General features: G+C 42.2%; 2 protein-coding genes across 2 annotated transcripts in view; both read right to left on the reverse strand.

The window, feature by feature from the left end:
* The window catches only part of LOC309852742 (uncharacterized protein), a 91,586-nt gene that overhangs the window by 5,643 nt on the left and 65,278 nt on the right, over positions 1-20,665 (reverse strand). The gene's annotated exons all lie outside the window — the stretch shown is intronic.
* On the reverse strand, positions 8,383-20,556 carry LOC309852758 (uncharacterized protein). Its single transcript, XM_082709997.1, has 2 exons — positions 19,111-20,556; positions 8,383-10,432 (listed from the first exon to the last, which is right to left on the reverse strand). Exon 2 carries the CDS (start codon positions 10,359-10,361, stop codon positions 8,550-8,552), a length of 1,812 nt encoding a protein of 603 aa, XP_082566123.1. The 5' UTR covers positions 10,362-10,432; positions 19,111-20,556; the 3' UTR covers positions 8,383-8,549.

Below are 20,665 nucleotides of genomic sequence, written 5' to 3' on the forward strand. Positions count from 1 at the left end.
AGCCAATGTCCTCACTGACGAGGATACTGGGACACTGGGACACTGCTCTGAGATTATGCTACAGGGCAGGAGAGGGAAATGGTGCCATCTAACTTCTGTGTTCTTAGACACATATCCCACTGAATGTTTCCTCACAGGGAAACACTCCTAGACTAGTGAATACTCTTCCCACTGTGTCCCCCAGTCATTCTTCTGATCTCTGTCTGCAGGTTGTCTGTACCCAGGTTGCTTGTCTTCCTTCTCTCCAGAAGTAGCACAGCACCTTCTTGGCTCTATCCCAGACAAGCCTGCTGAACTTTAAAACTCTAGGCTTTAATACCTGCTAGTTCCAAAAACTCGTGAAATTCAACCCCTCTTGTTTTGCACACCAGGGGCTTTGGAGAAACATTCTCCTTGTGCGTTCCCTCTGTCATGTCACTTTCTCCACAACCAGGGATCCCTGCCTTCCGTAGCACTGTAATTCTTCCCTCCCTCAACCATGTTTCCAAACTTTCTGCCATCTATGATGTGGCCTCTTCTTTCCTTTAACTTGGGGAGTATGATCTGACAGTCTTCATGGCCATTTCTGGAGTACTGAAGATGATTCGGTACTTATCTAGTAGTGTTCCTGAGATGTGATGAGTCTAGTGTCCTCCTATTCCAAAGCCAATTTCCTCTCCTGGAAATCCTTGTTGTTAGAAACCTGTGAAAAGGGACACCTGGGTGGTTTAGTGGGGTAAAGCCTCTGCCTTCAGCTCAGGTCATGATCCCAGGGTCCTGAGATTGAGCACCAAATCGGGCTCTCTGCTCAGTAAGGAGCTTCCTCCCCTACTGATTGAATAAATAAATAAATAAATAAATAAGATCTTTTAACAAATAAAAAGAAATCTGTGCAAACTAAAAAAATTTGTAAAAACGTTTGTAAAAAAATTTACAACACTGGAGAATACAAACTCAACACATAGAAAATTTGTTGTTTCTACTTAAAAAAGAATCCAAAAGTTGAGACATAATACATTTAGAGGAACATCCACCAAATAAAATGCTTATAATTCAAAATAATGATATCAAATCTGGAACAATGAAAACTATGAATAGTGTGCAGGAATTGAAACAAGAAATAAGTGGAAACACATTGATGTTCTTTCACTCAAATACTTAAGACTATTGACCTATCAATAACACTTCAATTGTCCTGCAGATTTAATATACTCTCTATCAAATTCCCAATGCTATTTTTGAAGAAAGGACAAAATGCACCCTAACTTTACATGGATGTCACAGGATAACACATACCCAGAATAATCTGGAAAATGAACAGCACACATCGTGATTTAAGGCATACTGCAAAGTCACAATTATCAAAATAATATACTACAGACAGAAAGAAAGCCACAGAATAAGGGAAGAGTGTAGAGCATCTAGACATATATTTCTCTAATGTTACTGTGCATGACAATCAACTGAGGCTTTGTTAAAATTCATATTCTGATTTTCATTTCTGATTAGGGTCTAAGTTTCTACATTTCTCACAAGTGTGCAACTAATGCCCATACTTTCAATTCCACAGTTCTAAATTCCATAAATGAATGAATGAATAAAGGATGGATGGATGAAGAAATGAATGAATGAATGAATAAAATAAAAATTAAAAATAAAATAAAATCAAAATCATAGATGGGGCTGCATCAGTGACTCACTTGGGTTAACGTCTATTTTGGCTCAGATCATGATCTCAGGGTTTTAGGACTGAGCCCTACAGCAGGCTTTGTGCCTCTGTAGAGATACACAAAGGATGGAGAGAAATCGAAGGAGTAGTTAGGTCTAAGATCATGGAAATGGGAATCTGTCACAAGAAACAACTTGTGTACATGTTCCACTGAAAGACAAATCATAGATTTCATGTCACTACTAGTCATGACAGTGCTGCACAGAGAACCATTCCCCCTCCTGTTAACAATAGAATGATGCGGGGCGCCTGGGTGGCTCAGTGGCTTAAGGCCTCTGCTTTCAGCTCAGGTCATGATCTCAGGGTCCTGGGATCGAGCCCCGCATCAGGCTCTCTGCTCAGTGGAGAGCCTGCTTCCCCCTCTCTCTCTGTCTGCCTCTCTGCCAACTTGTGATCTCTGTCAAATAAATAAATAAAATCTTTAAAAATTAAAAAAAAAAACAATAGAATGATGCGACTGGCATCCACACAATGGAAGAGGATCGGTCCATTCTAATGACTGATGCACAGTAACATGCAGGAAAACCAACCAATTCACAAAGACAGAGAAAGAAAAAAAAGCCAAATATAAGAGTCTCCATTGCCTGATGATATTTCTACAAAGTAAAAAAAAGGGAGCACAGCAATCCTTTGCCTTAGATGCTGAAACAGTGCTGAGCTTAGGAGAAAAGTTACTGAGACCTCAAAAGGAGTTCAGAGGACAATATTGTGTTTCATTACCTCGATGGCTTATACAGATGAAATAAGTCTGTGAAATTCCATCCATGAAGCTCTTCACTTGTGATCTGCACGTGTGACTCTACTTTCCTTTTTTTCAATAATTTTATTTATTTACTTGACAGACCAAGATCACAAGGATGCAGAGAGGCAGGAAGAAAGAGGGGGAAGCAGGCTCCCCACCAAGCAGAGAACCCCATGTGGGGCTTGATCCCAGAACCCTGAGATCATGACCTGAGCCGAAGGCAGAGGCTTAACCCACTGAGCCACCCAGGTGCCCCTGTGTCTCTTTTTTAATTTAAGTTTTTAAAAATGTTTTATTTGGGCACCTGGGTGGCTCAGTGGGTTAAGCCTCTGCCGTCAGCCCAGGTCATGGTTTCAGGGTCCTGGGATCAAGCCCAACATTGGGCTCTCTGTTCAGCAGGGAGTGTGCTTCCCTCCCCCATGCCCGCCCCTGCCTCTCTGCCTACTTTTTCTCTCTCTCTGTCAAGTAAGTAAATAAAATCATTAATAAAAAAGTCGAAACAAAAGCCTCCTCATCAAAAACCTAGATATAAGTATTAGCAATATACATATACTAGCAAATTGAAATTAAAATAGGAAGGAATTTCACACTGTGACTAGATTTTAAAAGCATGCTTTAGAAAAATGCATGCTTAGGGCACCTGGGTGGCTCAGTGGATTAAGCCGCTACCTTCGGCTCAGGTCATGATCTCAGGGTACTGGGATGGAGCCCCACATCAGGCTCTCTGCTCAGTGGGGAGCCAGATTCCCCCCTTCTCTCTGCCTGCCTTTGCCTACTTGTGATCTGTCACATAAATAAATAAATTCTTTAAAAAAAAATGCATACGTGGGGCGCCTGGGTGGCTCAGTGGTTTGGGCTGCTGCCTTCGGCTTGAGTCATGATCTCAGGGTCCTGGGATTGAGCCCCGCATCGGGCTTACTGCTCCACGGGAAGCCTGCTTCCCTCTCTCTCTCTGCCTGCCTCTCTGCCTACTTGTGATCTCTGTCTGTAAAATAAATAAATAAAATCTTTAAAAAAAAAAAAAAAAGCATACTTAACCCTGACAGCATGATGAACACGGCTGGCAGCACAGACACAATTCCTCTGGAAATCGGCCATTATCCCATGTTCCCCTACAAACCCATAGCCCCTTCCTGTGAGTGGGCTGCCAGTTTGAAGGCCTCAACCTGCTGAAGCCTCCTTGGCTGGCAAAGCAATGAAGCTTCAGCTCCCCTTGATCCCCAGTTCTGTCTGCTCGTTCTGATCTGGGTCTGAAACAGAGGTCAGTTCATACAATAGAATGAATATAAGGAGAGATTTGTTTTCCTCACTCCATTCTCCATTTTTGGTTTGTCGAATACTTTAAAAATTTCCTAATATGAGCGCCTGAAAGACATGAGGCTCAAACACAGGCAATGAAAGCTTGCATGCCACGGTGAATTAAAAAAAAGAGGGAGGGATTTAGAATTGCAAACAGGAGTCATAAACTTACAGGAGAATGAAAAGATGAAATCTACATCAAATAATGCTTTGCCTCTCCAGGTAGACAACTCTTGAGGATGTAAAAAGTTAATCTTTGGTGTCAGCAGTCTTTCTGATCGAGGTCCTCCATCTAATCGATTCTTAGTATGTATCACAAAGAGGATAATTTGTACCTATTTCTGCATACTTGGTACTTCTAGCACCTTCAAGCAGCAGGGCAGAGAGGAGAAACAAGAAGAGCCCAAAGGCAGAAGTTGGGACTCCTTAGCTCCCTAGGTCAGCCATCTTGGAACACAGGTTTTCCTTATCACTACAGGACAATTTTCTTCCTCACTTTACACATATCCTACGGATTTATGAGCAAGAAGCGTTCTTATCAGATGTATAGCCTAACTTCCGGAGACCCATTAACTCAGTTTCCTGAGGTCCTAACATCACCTTCCCATCTACAAAATTGAGGGAGGCTGAGGCAGAAGGAAAGGTATGTAAAATTAAATTTCTTCTAAACCTGAAACCAAACCACAAGGATGTGTGATTGAAGAATACAAGTCCTCCAGGAAGTTGGCAACTATCTTCATATCCGTAGCTCACTGGAAAGAAAAACAGCTTTTGCTTGACAATAACCAGGTCCCCATTCTCTTGAGAGTCTTCTTTCGCATGTGTCAGTCCTTCTGAACACCCTGTTTGTCCTCAACTCCCCAGTTCCCAATTATATAATCAGTGACACATCAGGAAAATGAGCAGCTCTTTCTGCCTAGGGGTCCTGTCCTGGTGCTTTAAGAAACCACCAATTTACACCAAAGACATCTCAAGAATTCTTTCTTGGTCATCAGCTCTGGATTCCACCCCACTGTGCCTCACCTATATTCCAAAACCCCGTCAAGTTCCATATTGCTTATTAGTGGATGGACAGAAGTCACAAGAGCCTTTAAGAATGTAGCAACCAGGGACGCTTGGTTGGCTCAGTTGGTTGGACAACTGCCTTCCGCTCAGGTCATGATCCCAGAGTTCCGGGATCGAGTCCCGCATCGGGCTCCCAACTTCACCGGGAGTCTGCTTCTCTCTCTGACCTTCTCCTTGCTCATGTTCTCTCTCACTGTCTCTCTCTCAAATAAATAAATAAATAAATAAAAATCTTAAAAAAAAAAAAAAAAAGTAGCAAGCAGCACTTATCAGCACTTACTAGATACTTATCCTAACTATGCAGGCTAAGTCAGTCTTCCGGGCGAAAAGTGTTTTTGTTTCTATGTCTCATCTTTTCACCAAGTAACAATTTTCTGTCCTTAAGTTACTTTTTTGTAGCTCCAAGTTTTCTTTAGATTCCACTTTATTTGCACATAGTATTAGTTTCAGCAGGAGAATTTCTATTCTCCACTTACATACAACATCAATCAGTCATCACGGTTTGCTACTTAACCCATCACCCATTGCATCCACCCCTCCCACCCACTCCCTATCCAACCACCCTTAGGTTGTTCTCGACAGTTAAGAGTCTGTCCTGTGGGGGCACAAGGGTGGCTCAGTCATTGAGCATCTGCCTTCAGCTCAGGTCATTATCCCAGGGTCCTGGGATCAAGACCTACATTGGGCTCTCTGCTCAGTGGGAAGCCTACTGCTCCCTCTCCCTCTGCTTGTGTTTCCTGTCAAATAAAATCTTTTTATGGTTTTATTTATTTATCTGACCGAGAGACATCACAAGTAGGCAGGGAGGCAGGCAAAGAGAGAAGGAAAAAGCGAAATCTGTATTGAATATGGTGCCTTCAGTTTGTGGTGTAGAGAAATAAGGCATCAGACTGGGAAGATCTCATGGAAAATAACATGGCATGTGATAAAACCAAAGAAATTTGTTATTTCAATTGTATCGTAACTTCATTTTGATGAGGACTAGTTCTCTTTTGGTTTTAAGTTACAGACTCTGAGAGGGTGTGTGGTTGTGCTTCTGTTTGTGTACCTGAAGTTGTTTTGTGGCCAGCAATGGAAATCATTGCTTCTGATTTCCAACTTGCAGTACTTGGGCTGGACTGTTTTCAGGCAGATATGCTCACTGCCTCTCAGTGCTGAACTGATTCTCTAACAAATCTGTGCCATGTAAGGAGGCAGAGCCTAGAACTATACTTACTACCATGCTGAGGAAAGGCAGGAATGTACCGCACAGCAGTGAATCAGCTTCCCTGAAGGATCTACATAGGAAACAAGGGCTTGAAAGCAACCACAGCACATGCCTTGCTGATCTGGCCTATTCTGCTCTCCAAAAGGCTTCTTCATCTCAAACATCTATTCTACCGTGTGACATCTTAAGATGTCACATGGTAGAATGCCCACATGACTGCATCATCTAACACCCTCCTCCATCCCTTTTCATGCATCTAGGTAGGGGCAATACAGTCATCACTGACATCCAACAGCATTAATCCTCAGGAAGACACAGGAGGTCGATCAAATCATAAGGATGAAGCAGGACCTCCACACTCCTGAAAAACCCACATTTGCCATTTCCTTTCCCCATTACATGTATTCATCAGATGACTGATTGAATACATTACATGTATTCATCAGCAAGAGCTGCCTGTGCCTTTGCAGTGACTAAAGGGAGCCACCTCTAGCTCTCTCCCCACACAGGAAAGAGTTCCTCACATTTCCTTTCAATGGGTCTTGTCTTTCTCTCAAAGGACGGTGCCTTCCTCAAATTTTACTTAGATTCACATCCCACATCATTCATGTTATATCCATCGATTTCCATCTGTCTAATCTCAATGTAGCATTTTCTGAGGACACTCTCTCCATAGGACAGGCAAGAAAGGATGGTTGTGGTGCCTACATAGCTGGAAAGAAAAATGAGGATGAATACAACTGGAGATCTGGAGATAACTTCTACATCTAGGGAGTCACTAGGGAAACTCAGGACACTTCTCCTCCTCTACATGTTAATTCTTCATCTTGAATATTTTCTGTCTCTTCCCTGGGCTACCATATGATTTCTATTGGGATAGATTTCTGTTTCTTATGGAGTATCTATGACACACATAACATGGTCATATGCACATGTGTATACCTCTAGACACATCAAAATACCACTCAGTGTAGCTCATGGGGCACATGTTTCATTTGGGGCCATGGTGCTGTGCTACAGAGTCCCAAGTCTAAGTCCAGAATATGCCATCCTGACTAAAACAGATTTACGGAAGGCCTGGGGGACGGGGAGTGTTCCCTATGGGTTATGGGAGGGAAGGCATTGCAAGAAATAGAGATGGGGGTGCCTGGGTGGTTCAGTGGGTTAAAGCCTCTGCCTGCAGCTCAAGTCATGATCCCAGGGTCCTGGAAAAGAGCCCTGCATCAGGCTCTCTGCTCAGTGGGGAGCCTGCTTCCCTTCCTCTCTCTCTGCGCCTCCCTCTCTGCCTAGGTGTGATCTGTCAGTAAAATGAATAAATAAAATCTTTTTTAGAATTTTTAAAAAAGAAAAAATAAGGAAAGAGATGCTGGCTCACAAGGATGGAGTGTAGATCTCATATGAGATGTTCCACTAACTTGACACTCTGCAGCGTTCTGACTGGGGAATGTCAGTGCAAGGCCCCTGCAAAACTGCTAGCTACACAAAATCAATGCCAAGTAGCATCATGGAGCACGTGAGCAAAAACACCAAAAATACCTACCTCTATGCTACATGCCTCAGTTAATACACCCAAAGTACTATCATCATATTCACAAAGAGGAGAGAATCAGAGCACAGCCTAGGGGGAAAACAATCACATATCCCTTAAAACCTTCAGAGCACTGGGAAAATGGATTCCTAAGTAAATTGTTTTAGTCCAGTACCAAACAGGTGATTGATTCCATCATTTACCTGCAACCTTCAAAGAGAGAGATTAACACTGTAGGTAGGATAACACCTCATTCATGACACACCCATATCAATACATGAAAAACCACTAGGTTTTATTAATGAAAATATATATTAAGTTCACAGGTACACTACGTTATGCATTTCAAATACAGTCTATCGTCACTGTTCGAAATACAGAACAAACGTGTGCAAAACCATTCAAGTGTTGTCGGAAGGATTTTTCCTTGTAATAACTATTTTCAGAGTAATGTCTGAATTGAGTTCCTTCATTCCTTACATTTATTGGCATTTGAATTCAATTAGAAAGTCATCTAAATATTTATGTCTTCAAATTTACTTTATTTAATGCTCTCTCCGGTGTTTGCTCCGGTGTGTATAAAAATGAAGGTCTTTCCACATTCATTAGTTCCAAGGGTTTGAATCTATTTTTTTTTTTTTTTTTAGATTTTATTTATTTATTTGACAGACAGAGATTGTAAGTAGACAGAGAGGCAGGCAGAGAGAGAGAGGAGGAAGCAGGCTCCCTGCTGAGCAGAGAGCCCGATGCGGGGCTCAATCCCAGGGTCCTGGGATCATGACCTGAGCCGAAGGCAGCGGCCCAAATACTGAGCCACCCAGGCGCCCCCAAGGGTTTGAATCTAGTAACCATTTTGTGATATTGAGTAAATACTAAATTCCAGAAAAGGCGTGTCTTATCCACTTTCTTTACATTTTACAGTTCTTCTGCTACATGGTAACTATGACTTGAAGTACGTTGGGAGTTCTAGTGAGAGGTTGGACACATTCTATGTGTCCAGTTACTCTCCTATATAAAATTTCTGACATGAAGTAAATGAAGAAAAGGCCATAGATGATTTCACAATTACATTATGTCTGTAGATTACTCTCCACTTATGAATTTGGCGATGTCGAGTAAGGTTTGAGGGCCACATAAAGGTCTTGCCACATTCTTCACATTCATAAGGTTTCTCTCCAGTATGAATTCGTTGATGTGCATTAAGTCTTGAGCTGTCATGAAAGGCCTGGCCACATTTGTTACATTGGTAAGGCTTCTCTCCAGTGTGAATTCGATTATGTTTAGTAAGGGATGTGATCCACATAAAGGCCTTTCCACAGTCGTTACATTTGTAAGGTTTTTCTCCAGTGTGAATTCGGTGATGTTTCATAATATCTGAGGGCATCTTAAAGGCCTTGCCACACTGTTTACATTTGTAAGGTCTCTCTCCAGTATGAGCTCGCTGATGTCGAAGAAGCCCTGAGCTCTGCCTAAAGGCCATGTCACATTCTTGACATTGGTAAGGCTTCTCTCCAGTATGAATTCTGTAATGTTGGGTAAGCACTGAGCTGTGGTTAAAGGTCTTGCCACATTCATGACACTGGTAAGGTTTCTGTCCCGTATGAAGCCTGTGATGTTGCCTAAGGCCTGAGCTCCGGTTAAAGGCCTTGCCACATTCTTGACATTTATAAGGTTTCTCTCCAGTATGAACTCGGTGATGTTGAGTAACATCTGAATGTGACTTAAAGGCCTTGCCACATATGTGACATTGGTAAGGTTTCTCTCCAGTATGAGTTTGGTGACTTCCAGGAAGGGTGGAGGACAATGTAGATGCTTTCACACCTTTTGCCCATTTGTACGGTTTCCCTCCAGTATGGGTTGGTTTATGTCCCTTTACTGATGAAGGCTCCTTAAAAGGTTTAATACATTCCTTGCATTTACATATTTTGCATATTTTCTCTCCAGTATGCATTTGTGGGAACTGAGATAATGTCGAGTGGCAGTCAAAGGATTTACAACATTCCTTAAAAATACAAGTTTCCTCGCCCCTAGGAATTGTCTTGTTTCTATTTGGTCTCGATGACTGACTAAACATGGTCCCTGGTTTATTACATGTGAATGGGCTTTTTCCCTCATAAATTCTCTGATGATCACCAACACTGGAGGACTGGTTATGAGCTTTCCCACATTCATTATCCTTGTGAGGACTGTCTCCTGAAGGGAGTATACTGAGGTTAGAGCTTGGATGAAAACCTTCCCCACATTTATCACATTCATAATGGTTCTCTGCAAACCTAGTCCTGACCCATCTGCAAGCATGGGAGCCCTGGTTCAATGTTTTCTCAGATTCAGTGCACTGAGTAATTCTATCTCCCCTGAGAAGCCTCTGGTCATTCTGGAGGGTCGACTCTTCGGTGAAGCCCCTGTAGAATGGATCCCACTGAGCACTTTGTTTTTCATTTCTAAATCTCTGATTTAAGGTCAGGTCAGTCCTATCTTCCAAATGGCTCAAATCATTATTCTCAGCATGGACTAGGTTACTTTCCAGATGTGCCAAATGGTCTGTCCACGAATTGCTATGATGGATTATCTGATCGGAGCGTGTGCTGACAGAAACACACTGCTCTGCAGAAACCGTGGACTTCAAAAGGGAGGATTTCCACAGATGTTTACATCCTTCACCATTTGGGGCAGTGAGATTCTCATGAAAGACAGTTGACTTGGTTTGGATTTGTCTTCTCTGAAATCTTTGATACCCATCACTCTCCCCATCATTGTCCCAGTCTCTATTTAAGTGTAAAATCTCAACAGCACTATGTTTGTATCTGTGCATTGATCCGTTCTGGAAAGAACCTTGTATGCTCTGCTTTAGCAGGAAACTCTGGGTGTCATGTGACGATACAGCTGAAAGATACCAAATAAAAGTAAAACCATTGCACTTACTACATTCAGAAAAATATACTGATGACTTTTAATACAGAAGCATCAAGTCAATCAGACAATGTCAGAAAGATGGCTGAGAATGAGTCATCAGGACTTCATTTCTCCATGGACACACAACATGGCACACAATGTACTAGGTAGAGTCTTTTTTTTTTTTAAGATTTTATTTATTTAACAGAGAGAGATGACAAGTAGGCACAGAGAGAGAGAGAGGAGGAAGCAGGCTCCCCGCCGAGCAGAGAGCCTGATGCAAGCAGAGAGCCTGATTCGGGACTCCATCCCAGAACTCTGAGATCATGACCTGAGGCGAAGGCAGAGGCCCAACCCACTGAGCCACCCAGGCGCCCTAGGTAGAGTCTAATAGAGAATACTGCAGTATGGTCATGGTGTAGCACCAATCAAGTTCCTGAATCTCTAACAATCAGGAAAAGGGTCACATGAGCTCAAAATTAGCAGAACGGTGGATACTGAAACAGAAAACTGAAATGAACCAACTAAAGTACGGAAAAATAGAAACTATCAACCACAGGAAGAATTGTTTGTCAGAAAAGATCAACATTGACAGCCCATGAATGAAATATAGAATAAAGAAAAGTGTGACTAAAATGAGAGGTAAAAAGGCAAAAGGAGAGCATAACTGACTGTAGGAATCAAATAAGAGGCAACAGTGGATAATCAGGGACTACAAACTCACACCAAAAGATGAGTATGGGGCGCCTGGGTGGCTCAGTGGGTTAAGCCGCTGCCTTTGGCTCAGGTCATGATCTCAGGATTCTGGGATCGAGTCCCACATCGGGCTCTCTGCTCAGCAGGGAGCCTGCTTCCCTCTCTCTCTCTCTGCCTGCCTCTCCATCTACTTGTGATTTCTCTCTGTCAATAAATAAATAAAATCTTTAAAAAAAAAAAAAGATGAGTATGAATGTCAAAAAAAAAAAAGTATGAACAATTTAGACTTCAGCATTCATAAAAACAAATTAAAAAAAAAAAAACACCCCAAACTGATCTACAACCACAAAGCAGAGTGAGAGAGGAATAAAGGAATAAATCCAACAAGCAAAAAATTGTGTGCCAGATGAATTCACTGGATATTCAGACACTGAAGGAGAAAGGACAGCAAATCTCCTCAAACATTTCTAAGGCATGAATTATCAGAGAAACTAGCAGAACACTCTCTCTGTGGCACCAGCATTACCAGCTCATGCAAGCCAGACAAAGACACTACAAACAACAAAGTTTACAAACTACTGCCTGAGACCAATATTCACTCAAAGCTCACAATAAATAGCAATCTGAATCAACAGAACATTTTCCCTTTTTACAAGATCATTAAGTGGGAATTGGACCTGGAATGAACAGCGCTCCAACATACAGAAAACCATAAATTCAAGACTCAGAACCAAGGACAAAAATGACATGATCATTTTAAGGGAGACAAAATACGAATAAGGGAGACAGTATTGGACAGCATGTCATGCTAAAAACACTCAAGGTAGAGAATGAAGGAAACCCTAACCTAATGAATGCCATAGATGTATGAAAAGCTGAAACCTATTCAGTAGGGACAGTCTGCAAGCTTCTCCTCTATGATCAGCAGGTAATGAATTGACCCCACCACTGCCTTTTGAGTTCTCTATTGAGAACAATTATGCAACCATAAATCTAGTAAAGGAATCTAAACTAAACAAGAAACAGTAAAACTATCTCTGTTCACAAATGACATGATTACAGAAATCCCTAAAAATCACCTTAATTCTTTTACTGTTTCTGGTCATTATTTGTTTATTTCTGCCAGTTTCCTGAGTACACTTTGTTTTTCATTTTTGTTATGTTATACAATAGAGGTAACAAAAATGTTACCTCTATTGTAACAAGCAACTTAATTTCCACCACAACTAAAAAAGGAAACAATTAGATGAAAGTTAGTAGAGACGAATGCCTGGGTGGCTCAATGGGTTAAGACTCTGCCTTCAGCTCAGGTCATGATCCCTGAGTCCTAGGATCGAGTCCCACATTGGGCTCTCTACTCAGTATTTCCCTTCATTTTGCCTTTTATGTGACAAAGTCATTCTTCTGTTTCTTCCAGCCTTCTCTTAACATCAGCCTTCCAGCCTTCTCTTAATAACCTATTTCTAATCTAGCTTATTTCATTGTTCACCTATGTTTGATTTTTAAAAAGACATCTACTGGGGGATGGGGGTGATAAGAGTTTGGGTGGAAGCTAGAGAGATGAAATCACATGTATGCATCACACTGAGTCCAGAGGCAGACTTCAGCCTGGATTCCAGGACCCTGAGATCAAGATCTGAGCAGAAACAAAGAGCCTGGGGCTTAACAGAGTAAGCCACCCAGACAACCAACTTTTGTTCAACCTTTTTTTTTTTTTTTTAAACTCTTATCCCTGTAGTAAAGTTCTCACTATTCTTTTCTCAACTCCTTGAGTACTGTTAGGATTGCTGCCTTAAATTCGCCATCAAGCTCCTAACTACTGTTTCCATTGCTTCTCTGGCTCTGGCCTTACCTGCTGGTTTTGTTTGGGATAAATTCTTTCATCATGGCTTTTGTCTAATTCTCTAACTTCCTCTGTCCATTAGAAAACTCAACAATGTCTCATTCTGTATCCTTCAGGCCAGTGGTCTGCAGGAGCTCTCCTTGCCTGCTATGGGCAGTGTTTTGTCCCTGGCCTCAATGTGGCCAGTTTGAGCTAGGTGAGCTCTGCTCTGATTGTGAAAGGAGACCTGACATCAACTCCACCAGGACTGCAGCCCTGCAGAATCCCTGCTCAGGATCTGGGCAGGGGCTGACCTTGCTGAGCCTGAGACAAGCCTCACTGAGAAGAGCAGTCCCCTCAGATCACAGGGGGTGGGGCCTGGTGCAAGCAAGGCAGACAGCCAGTGTCCTCACTGAGTGGGGCTCTGCTTTATGCTACAGGATGGGAGAGGGAAATGGTGTCATCCAACTCCAGTGTTCTGGGAGCCACATGTCACTGAAAGTTTCCTCTCAGGAATGTGCTCCTAGACTACTGAATACTCTCCCTACTGTGCGCTCCAGGTGTTCTCCAGATGGCTGTTTCCATGCTGTGAGCCCCCAGGCTGTTTGCCAGCCTTCTCTCCAGGAGCACCCCAGTGCCATCCTAGTTCTATCCCATCCAAACCTGCTGCCCATTAAACCAGGCTTTAAGATGTGCTGGTTCCAAGAACTCAGAAAATTCAGCCCTTCTCCCTCTCCAAGCCATTGGCTTTGTGGAACCTCCTTAGGCATCCCCAGAGTGTTCCGCTGTCATGACACCTACTGCACAGCCGGGGCTCCCTTCCAGCCACAGTGCTATACTCCTCTCCTCCCTAAACCATGTCTCCACACTATCGGCCATCTTCCATGTGGCCTCTTCTCTCCGTTCACTTGGCAGTCTGTCCTGTCACTCCTCAGCCCAATGTCTGGGGCATTCAGGAGGACCTGACAGTTGCCTAGTAGTGCTCATGACAGGACGAATGAGTCTAGGATCCTCCTGCTCCACGGCTGTTGCTTCCCGTGGTGAATCCTTATTGTTTTAATCCTCTAACAACTCATGTGGATTTTAGAAAGTTAGTACACAAACCAAACCATAAAAATTAGTTTTGTTTCTACACAACGAAGAGCAATTCCCAAAACAAGATCATACATTAAGAGCAACAAACCACCCAACCCAAATTCACCACGGCCACCGTATTCATGGAAACAACTCCCTCCTTGACAACAAATGCAGGTGCAATCGGCTGCAATGCTCGAATTTTGTAGCTTGGACCTCACTGCATCTGTGGTCTTTATCAATTTCAAGTTTCCCCTGCATTAGTACTAGTACCCATGTCTTCAGGCTATATGATCACTTGTTTCAACTTAGGCTTCCTCCTTAATATTGACTTTGGGTAAAATGAGTACAGTTATTAAAGTTGGTTGCACTTTCTGGTCTTCCCAAAAGAATCCACTTACACAGAAAAGCCTTCCTGACACATGTGGCCATTATTACACACTCTGTAATGGTGAGACATGAGAGAGAACACACTGTAGGGAAATAGACTTAAGAAGCTCTCACAGAAATGACTGTTCTTCCATGTACACCCTGGGCTGCTCAGTCTATGAGGACCACAGGCTCTTCTTCATCTACCGATTTACTTCTTCACACTGCTGGGCAGATGCTTGTCTTTCCCCTGCTCTCTCCCTTCTACCACTATGCACCTGTATCTCCACTGTGATACAGGTCAGTTTGCTTTCCTAGGACTTTATCCTACTACTAATACTTAGGATTAGCTTATTTTGCACAGTTGGTTTACTTTGTTTGCCTGCACCCTCTTAACACACTACTTTAACCTATAAAGGCATATGCTTCTCACTATCTATCTTGCTTTCTTTTAAATGTTCCATTAGTTCAGGTGTATAACATGGGGACTGGACCACTCTATAGGTTCTATTCTGCTCACTACCAAGTAGCTACCATCTGGCACCATAAAATGTTGTCAGTATACCACTGAACGAGTTCACTATATTCTGTTTTCCCCATGACTCATTATAACACAACTGGAAGCATGTGCTTCCCATTCCCATTTCCTCATGCTGCCCATCATCCTTCTCCATTCCACACTGGTTACAGTCAGGTTACTCTCTGTATTTATGGATCTGTTTCTTCTTCTTTCATTGTGTCTTGTCATGTGTGACAACATGGTTTGAACCACAGAGTATTCTGCGATGTCAAGTAACACAAAGACATATCATATATATTCACTTAAGTGTATAATCAAAACAACAATGTAAGTGAACAAACAAGAAACACACTCATGAATATCTATTTTGTTTTGAATAAAATCCATGGATAATCCCAAGAGTATGAAAAGCCCAACATGACACATTCTAAACTGTGACCAGGTGGCCTGTAACCATTTCCCAATCTGGGCAGACGACAGGAGGTTCCCAGGTCAAAGTCTAAGCATCTTATGACTCATGACACAGCAAACATCATAAACGTCTTCATCACACGAATTCCACTGGCCAGCTGCTCACCCACAACTGATACCGTGAGATGCTGCACATGCGGTGGGTTTGAATCACTTCTGTGGGATTCTGAGCACAGGAAACCCTAGTATCATCAAGGAACATCCAATGTATCTACCCAGTCCTTTCTCACAGAAAGAAACCTGTTTTCCTGTACAATAAACAAACTCATCTGTCCTCTACCCAAGAGCCAGATGCGTTCACTATATTCCCAAGCTTTTTTATACACAAACGTGTGGAATGGCAAGTATTACTAAAACATCAAACAAGGAAATGCTCATGCAGATCACGACATCACCACATGACTTCAAGGAATAGTGACAAGACTGTATGAGGCACATATATGAATGTATGATTCAGGGCAGGTATCCACAACAGCAATCAATACATTTTCCTTCATGATCTTTTCCTGCTCACCTGGCAATGATATACAGTCGCATGAAGGGTAGGTCACAAAGTCAATGGACCTGGAAAGTTTGACTTTTTAAGATGCTTCCAACCATCGGCCATAGGGCCACTTGTGAAGGTCTGGAAGAACCCGAAGATGAACACTGTGTCACCATACACACATCCCTGGCCACTCTGTCAACCTAACAAAGAAGTGTGCATCCAATGTCATGGGAGAAATCTTTCACCCAAAAGCTGTCAGTGTGCGTCGGACTCCATTCCAGACAATGTACAGTGAGTTGCCTATGCTCCCCTGTTTGGCAATAAAAGCTGTAGAACTTATCCTATCTCCAGTGAAGTAAAGAGCAACAGTGGTAGAACATCTATCAGGTTGCCACGATTGCAGGGACAGCCTGCACCACAAAGATTATGGCAACTGCCCAGCTCCTGGAGGCATGTCTGCTGTGGGAAAAGAGGAATAATCATTGATCTGAGCACAGAGGCCCCATGGAAGATCTCTGACATCACAACTGGCATTGGGTGAGTGGTCCTGGGAGACTGCTAACACCACTAGAGGGGGAAGACATAAAGATGAAACAACAGAGAAGTCTGATACAAGATCATGGCCATGGGAATCTATATCAAGACATGACTTGTGTAGGGATGCCTGGGTGGCTCAGTCAGTTAAGCTTCTGCCTAAAAACTGGGTCATGATGCAGGTCTTGGGAAAGAGCCCTACCTGGGGCTCCCCGCTCAGTGGGGAGTCTGCTGGTCTCTCTGCCTCTGGCCCTCCCCTAACTTGTATTTATTCTCTCCCTCTCTCAAATGAAGAAAAAATTTTAAAATGATTTGTGTAAGCAAATAAAAAGAAAGTATAATACAAATTTTCAGAATACATTTCACTTTATTAGCCAAGTAGGGAAATAAAAATAGAAAGAAACCACAGAGTATGTTAATTTCTAATACGTATCTGGCTAAAATTTTAAACATAATGATGTGTTCAGAGAAACACAAGGGATTCTATCTCTGTGGTATGGTTTAAAAAAATTTTCCTAAGATCAAGAGAATTAGAAAAATATATTTACTAGTATCTGAAACATTCCTTTGCACAGTGCGTACAATGTCTGTCTCATAGTTCCTGATGCTGTATTTGCTATTAATGTATTCAATGTTCTAGAGTTTATGGGTTAGTGATAATACTATTGTCCTCTCACTCAAAGAAATCATGTAGATAAAGGAAGGTATAGGGAACCTCTCACTATTGGTGGAGTCGGGGTTTGAATCTGGGTGCCTACATAGGAACAGGAAGCACACAGTACATAAGCCTTCTAGAAGGTGACCCATGTTTGGATTGTTCCTTTTCTCTTTGACACTCAATGGTTCACCCAGCCGTCCTCACACAGAACAGCTTCCATGAAGGAACACTTCAAAGTGAACATTCCAGCCCACATCACACATAGGTAGCCTGAGTGGTTTCCTGGTTGAATACTCAGATGTAGACACAAAGGTCAGGCATCCAAGGTACAACAAAGGAAAGGCCCAACACACACCAGTCCACTTTCATGCCTGGAGAACCAAGACTACACACCGGTGTATCTCACTACATTACACTTGGGCTACTAACTTTCCTGAAGAACACAACTATGAATGTGTCCCAAGATACAGGTTCTCAAGGTCTAGTCCCTACACAGCCACCTGAGATGGGGTAATAAAGGAAAGGTTGGTGGCTGCCCCCAGAGCGACTGACATGGTAATGTAAGCCTGGGCACAGCGATCCAAGATTTACAAGTGCTCCTGGTGATTCTGACCCAGGACAATTTGCACAACCTCTGCAGGAACCAAGTCACAGGTCAATCCTGAGTTATCCCCACAGAAGTCACTCTCAGAAACCCTCGGTGCTTGTGGTCATGTTACTGTCTGGACACACATACACCACATGCACAACACACAACATACACAACACACATTTCCTTTATTCATTACTAAACCTGACTCCTTTTCACATGCCTGACACAGGAAACAGAGAGGGAATCAGGGCACCTGTGGAGGCAGTGTGGAGGTTACTCAGACAGGTGAGCTCCTGCTAAAACAAGAAGAGACGACAGAGCTGAAGGCAAAGAGAGAAGTGGGGATCACTCGTTGTACAGTAGTGACTCCTCTTCCTGAAACTGGGAAAGAACAGGAACACAGACTTGACAAATGCCCGGGTCAAGTGTGACAGAACCCAAGAATTGCTATTATAGTGTTCTCCTGAAGAAAACAAGTCTATAATCCTGGGTCCTTAGACTGTTTTTATTTTTAATTCCCAAATACCACTACAAGATCACAACACATTCAAAGAAAAAGAAAAATATGTTCCAATCAGAGGAACAAAACAAATCTCCAAAACTGGCCCTAAATTAATAAAGACCCATACATTGCAAAAAAAAAAAAAAAACAAACCAAACCAAAACCAGACCAAACCAAAAACAAAACAACAACAACAAAGGGCAAGCACTTCAAATTATAATGATAAAAATCTGGGTGGAGGAAAAAAAGAGAAGACTACAGGTAACTAAACTTTTATCTGGCCAAAATGTAAACCCAGAGAGACATAAAGTGTAACACCCAGGAACCAGAAACTGAGTCCCAGAGTACAATTACTGAATTTAAAAATAAACTAAGGGATCAGCAACAGACTTGATATAGCAGAGAAAGAATCAGAACTCTTAAAGACAATTTTTCTAAATTCTCTACTGAGGGGACCAAAAAAAATAGGTGGAAAAGGACGGAGTCTGAGGGACTCATGGGATACCAACAAAGTGGTCCAATATGCTCATTAAGGGGACCCCATAAGGAGATGAGGGTGACCTCTGTGGACACAAGAGACAATTCAAGCTTGCTAAAAATTCTTTTTTTTTTTTACGATTTTATTTATTTATTTGACAGAGAGATCATGAGTAGGCAGAGAGGCAGGCAGAGAGAGAGAGAGGAGGAAGCAGGCTCCCTGCTGAGCAGAGAGCCCAATGTGGGGCTTGATCCCAGGACCCTGACCATGACCTGAGCCAAAGGCAGAGGCTTTAACCCACTAAGACACCCAGACGCCCCCCCCTTTTTTTTTTAAGATTTCAAGCTTGCTAAAAATTCTAAGTAGCATAAATGTCAAGACATGAACCAGTGAGAGATTTTAATTAACCCATCAAACACCACAGATGAAAAGAGACTTTTGAAACAGAATGGCAAATGCACTTCACCTTGTGCAAGAGCTCCTAGAAGAGCAGTAGTGGGATCCCAGCAGTCCCAACAAGAATGGGGCCAGCATAATGTACTCAGCTACTGAAAGATTGAAAAATAATCACCAACAATACTTTACTGGGCACTCTTTTCCACAGATGTAGAAATGAGGACATTCCCAAGTAAAGACCCTTCTACGTTTACCAGTAGACCTGTACTACAAGAATCATTAAAGGAACGCTCTCGCAATGAAATAAAAGGATTCTACCCAGAAACTGAACCAGATGGGTTCCTAAAGTTCTCCGCTAAATATAAGTATTTACACAGTTAAACAAACCTGTAGTGCTAGAATTACCTAGGTCACATTTATTTCTGCCACAGAATTTTGTTTTTTAAAAAGTATAAAAATCATTCATATAGGTCATAAACTACACAACACAAATGTTAGAATTTGTGACATCAGTTAACAAAGTGGGTGCAGGGGTGGAGACAGGAAGAAGTGTTTTGTGTGCAATTCACAATATTGAGATTCAAAAGCTTTGTTTTACCTCTAAGTTGTTTTAAGGAAAATCTCTAAGGTAACCGCAATGAAAATACTCACAGGAGACACAAAAGTTAATGAGGAAGGTACCAAGGCACACCATAGTGTAATATAATTAAAGATAAAATAAATCTTTCTTATTTCCTACCAAAACATGATACACAGGTGTAAGGTGTTTCAAAGTAACTTTCAATTCCAGAAACTCCTTTCTCTCATGCGGAAAGAAAACAATTCACCCACAAATACATGATGAAATTAATTCTGTGTTGATGTCAACTCACCTAGACATAGTATAACATTCACTCACCACTCCCCAGGGAGAGAAATTAACAGTAAGAATCAGAGCATGTATGAAGGATACACAAACACAATCAAATACACGTAATTTTATTGGCAAAAACATAAAATTTATCCTTGACTTACATAGTAAGTGAGACTTTCTTATAAGTTCCAAGCTCGGAGTTCTAAATGTGCTAGTCCCCCAATAACATTATTTATGTGAGAAGGCTAGGAAACAGAGACCTTGAATTATTTCACCATTGAGAAATGAACGGAAAGGGGACATAGAACTGCACATTGTCTCATTTTAGGGAGGTGGTTTGTTATCTGATGCAGTTACTAAATGTCAATTTTGTAAGAATAAGATTAAAGCCTCCCTAATATTAGAAAGCATAAACCAGAAAACATTAGAAATCTTGTCTCTCTACTGCTCTGGGAATTTCTGCACCAAAACCCAGTGTGCATACAACTACCCTAACCTACTTGTCTCATGATGAAAACCAGAACTAACAAAGGCCAAAACATACAGGTCCTCAGAAATAGGATGACTTCCCCAGGGCCCTCAAAGCAATGGAGAAGCTCTCAGACTGAAAGGGCCTTCCCCCTCCAAGGAGAGTCTCCTGGTCCTCCCTGTGGATGTGGCAGACCATCACTGCAACTGAAGGAGAATCCCTAGAGGATGCAAGACCTTGATAATGTGGGAGAGTAGATGTCCCTCTCTGGGAGCATGAGAGAAATAAAACCGGGCATGTCTC

The sequence above is a fragment of the Mustela nivalis genome, assembly GCF_964662115.1.
Source record: "Mustela nivalis genome assembly, chromosome: 18".
Taxonomy (NCBI): Eukaryota; Metazoa; Chordata; class Mammalia; order Carnivora; family Mustelidae; genus Mustela; species Mustela nivalis.

Excerpts from the sequence above, each read along its gene's own strand:
- LOC309852758 (XM_082709997.1), bottom strand. The coding sequence starts at position 10,361 with ATGCACAGATACAAACATAGTGCTGTTGAGATTTTACACTTAAATAGA.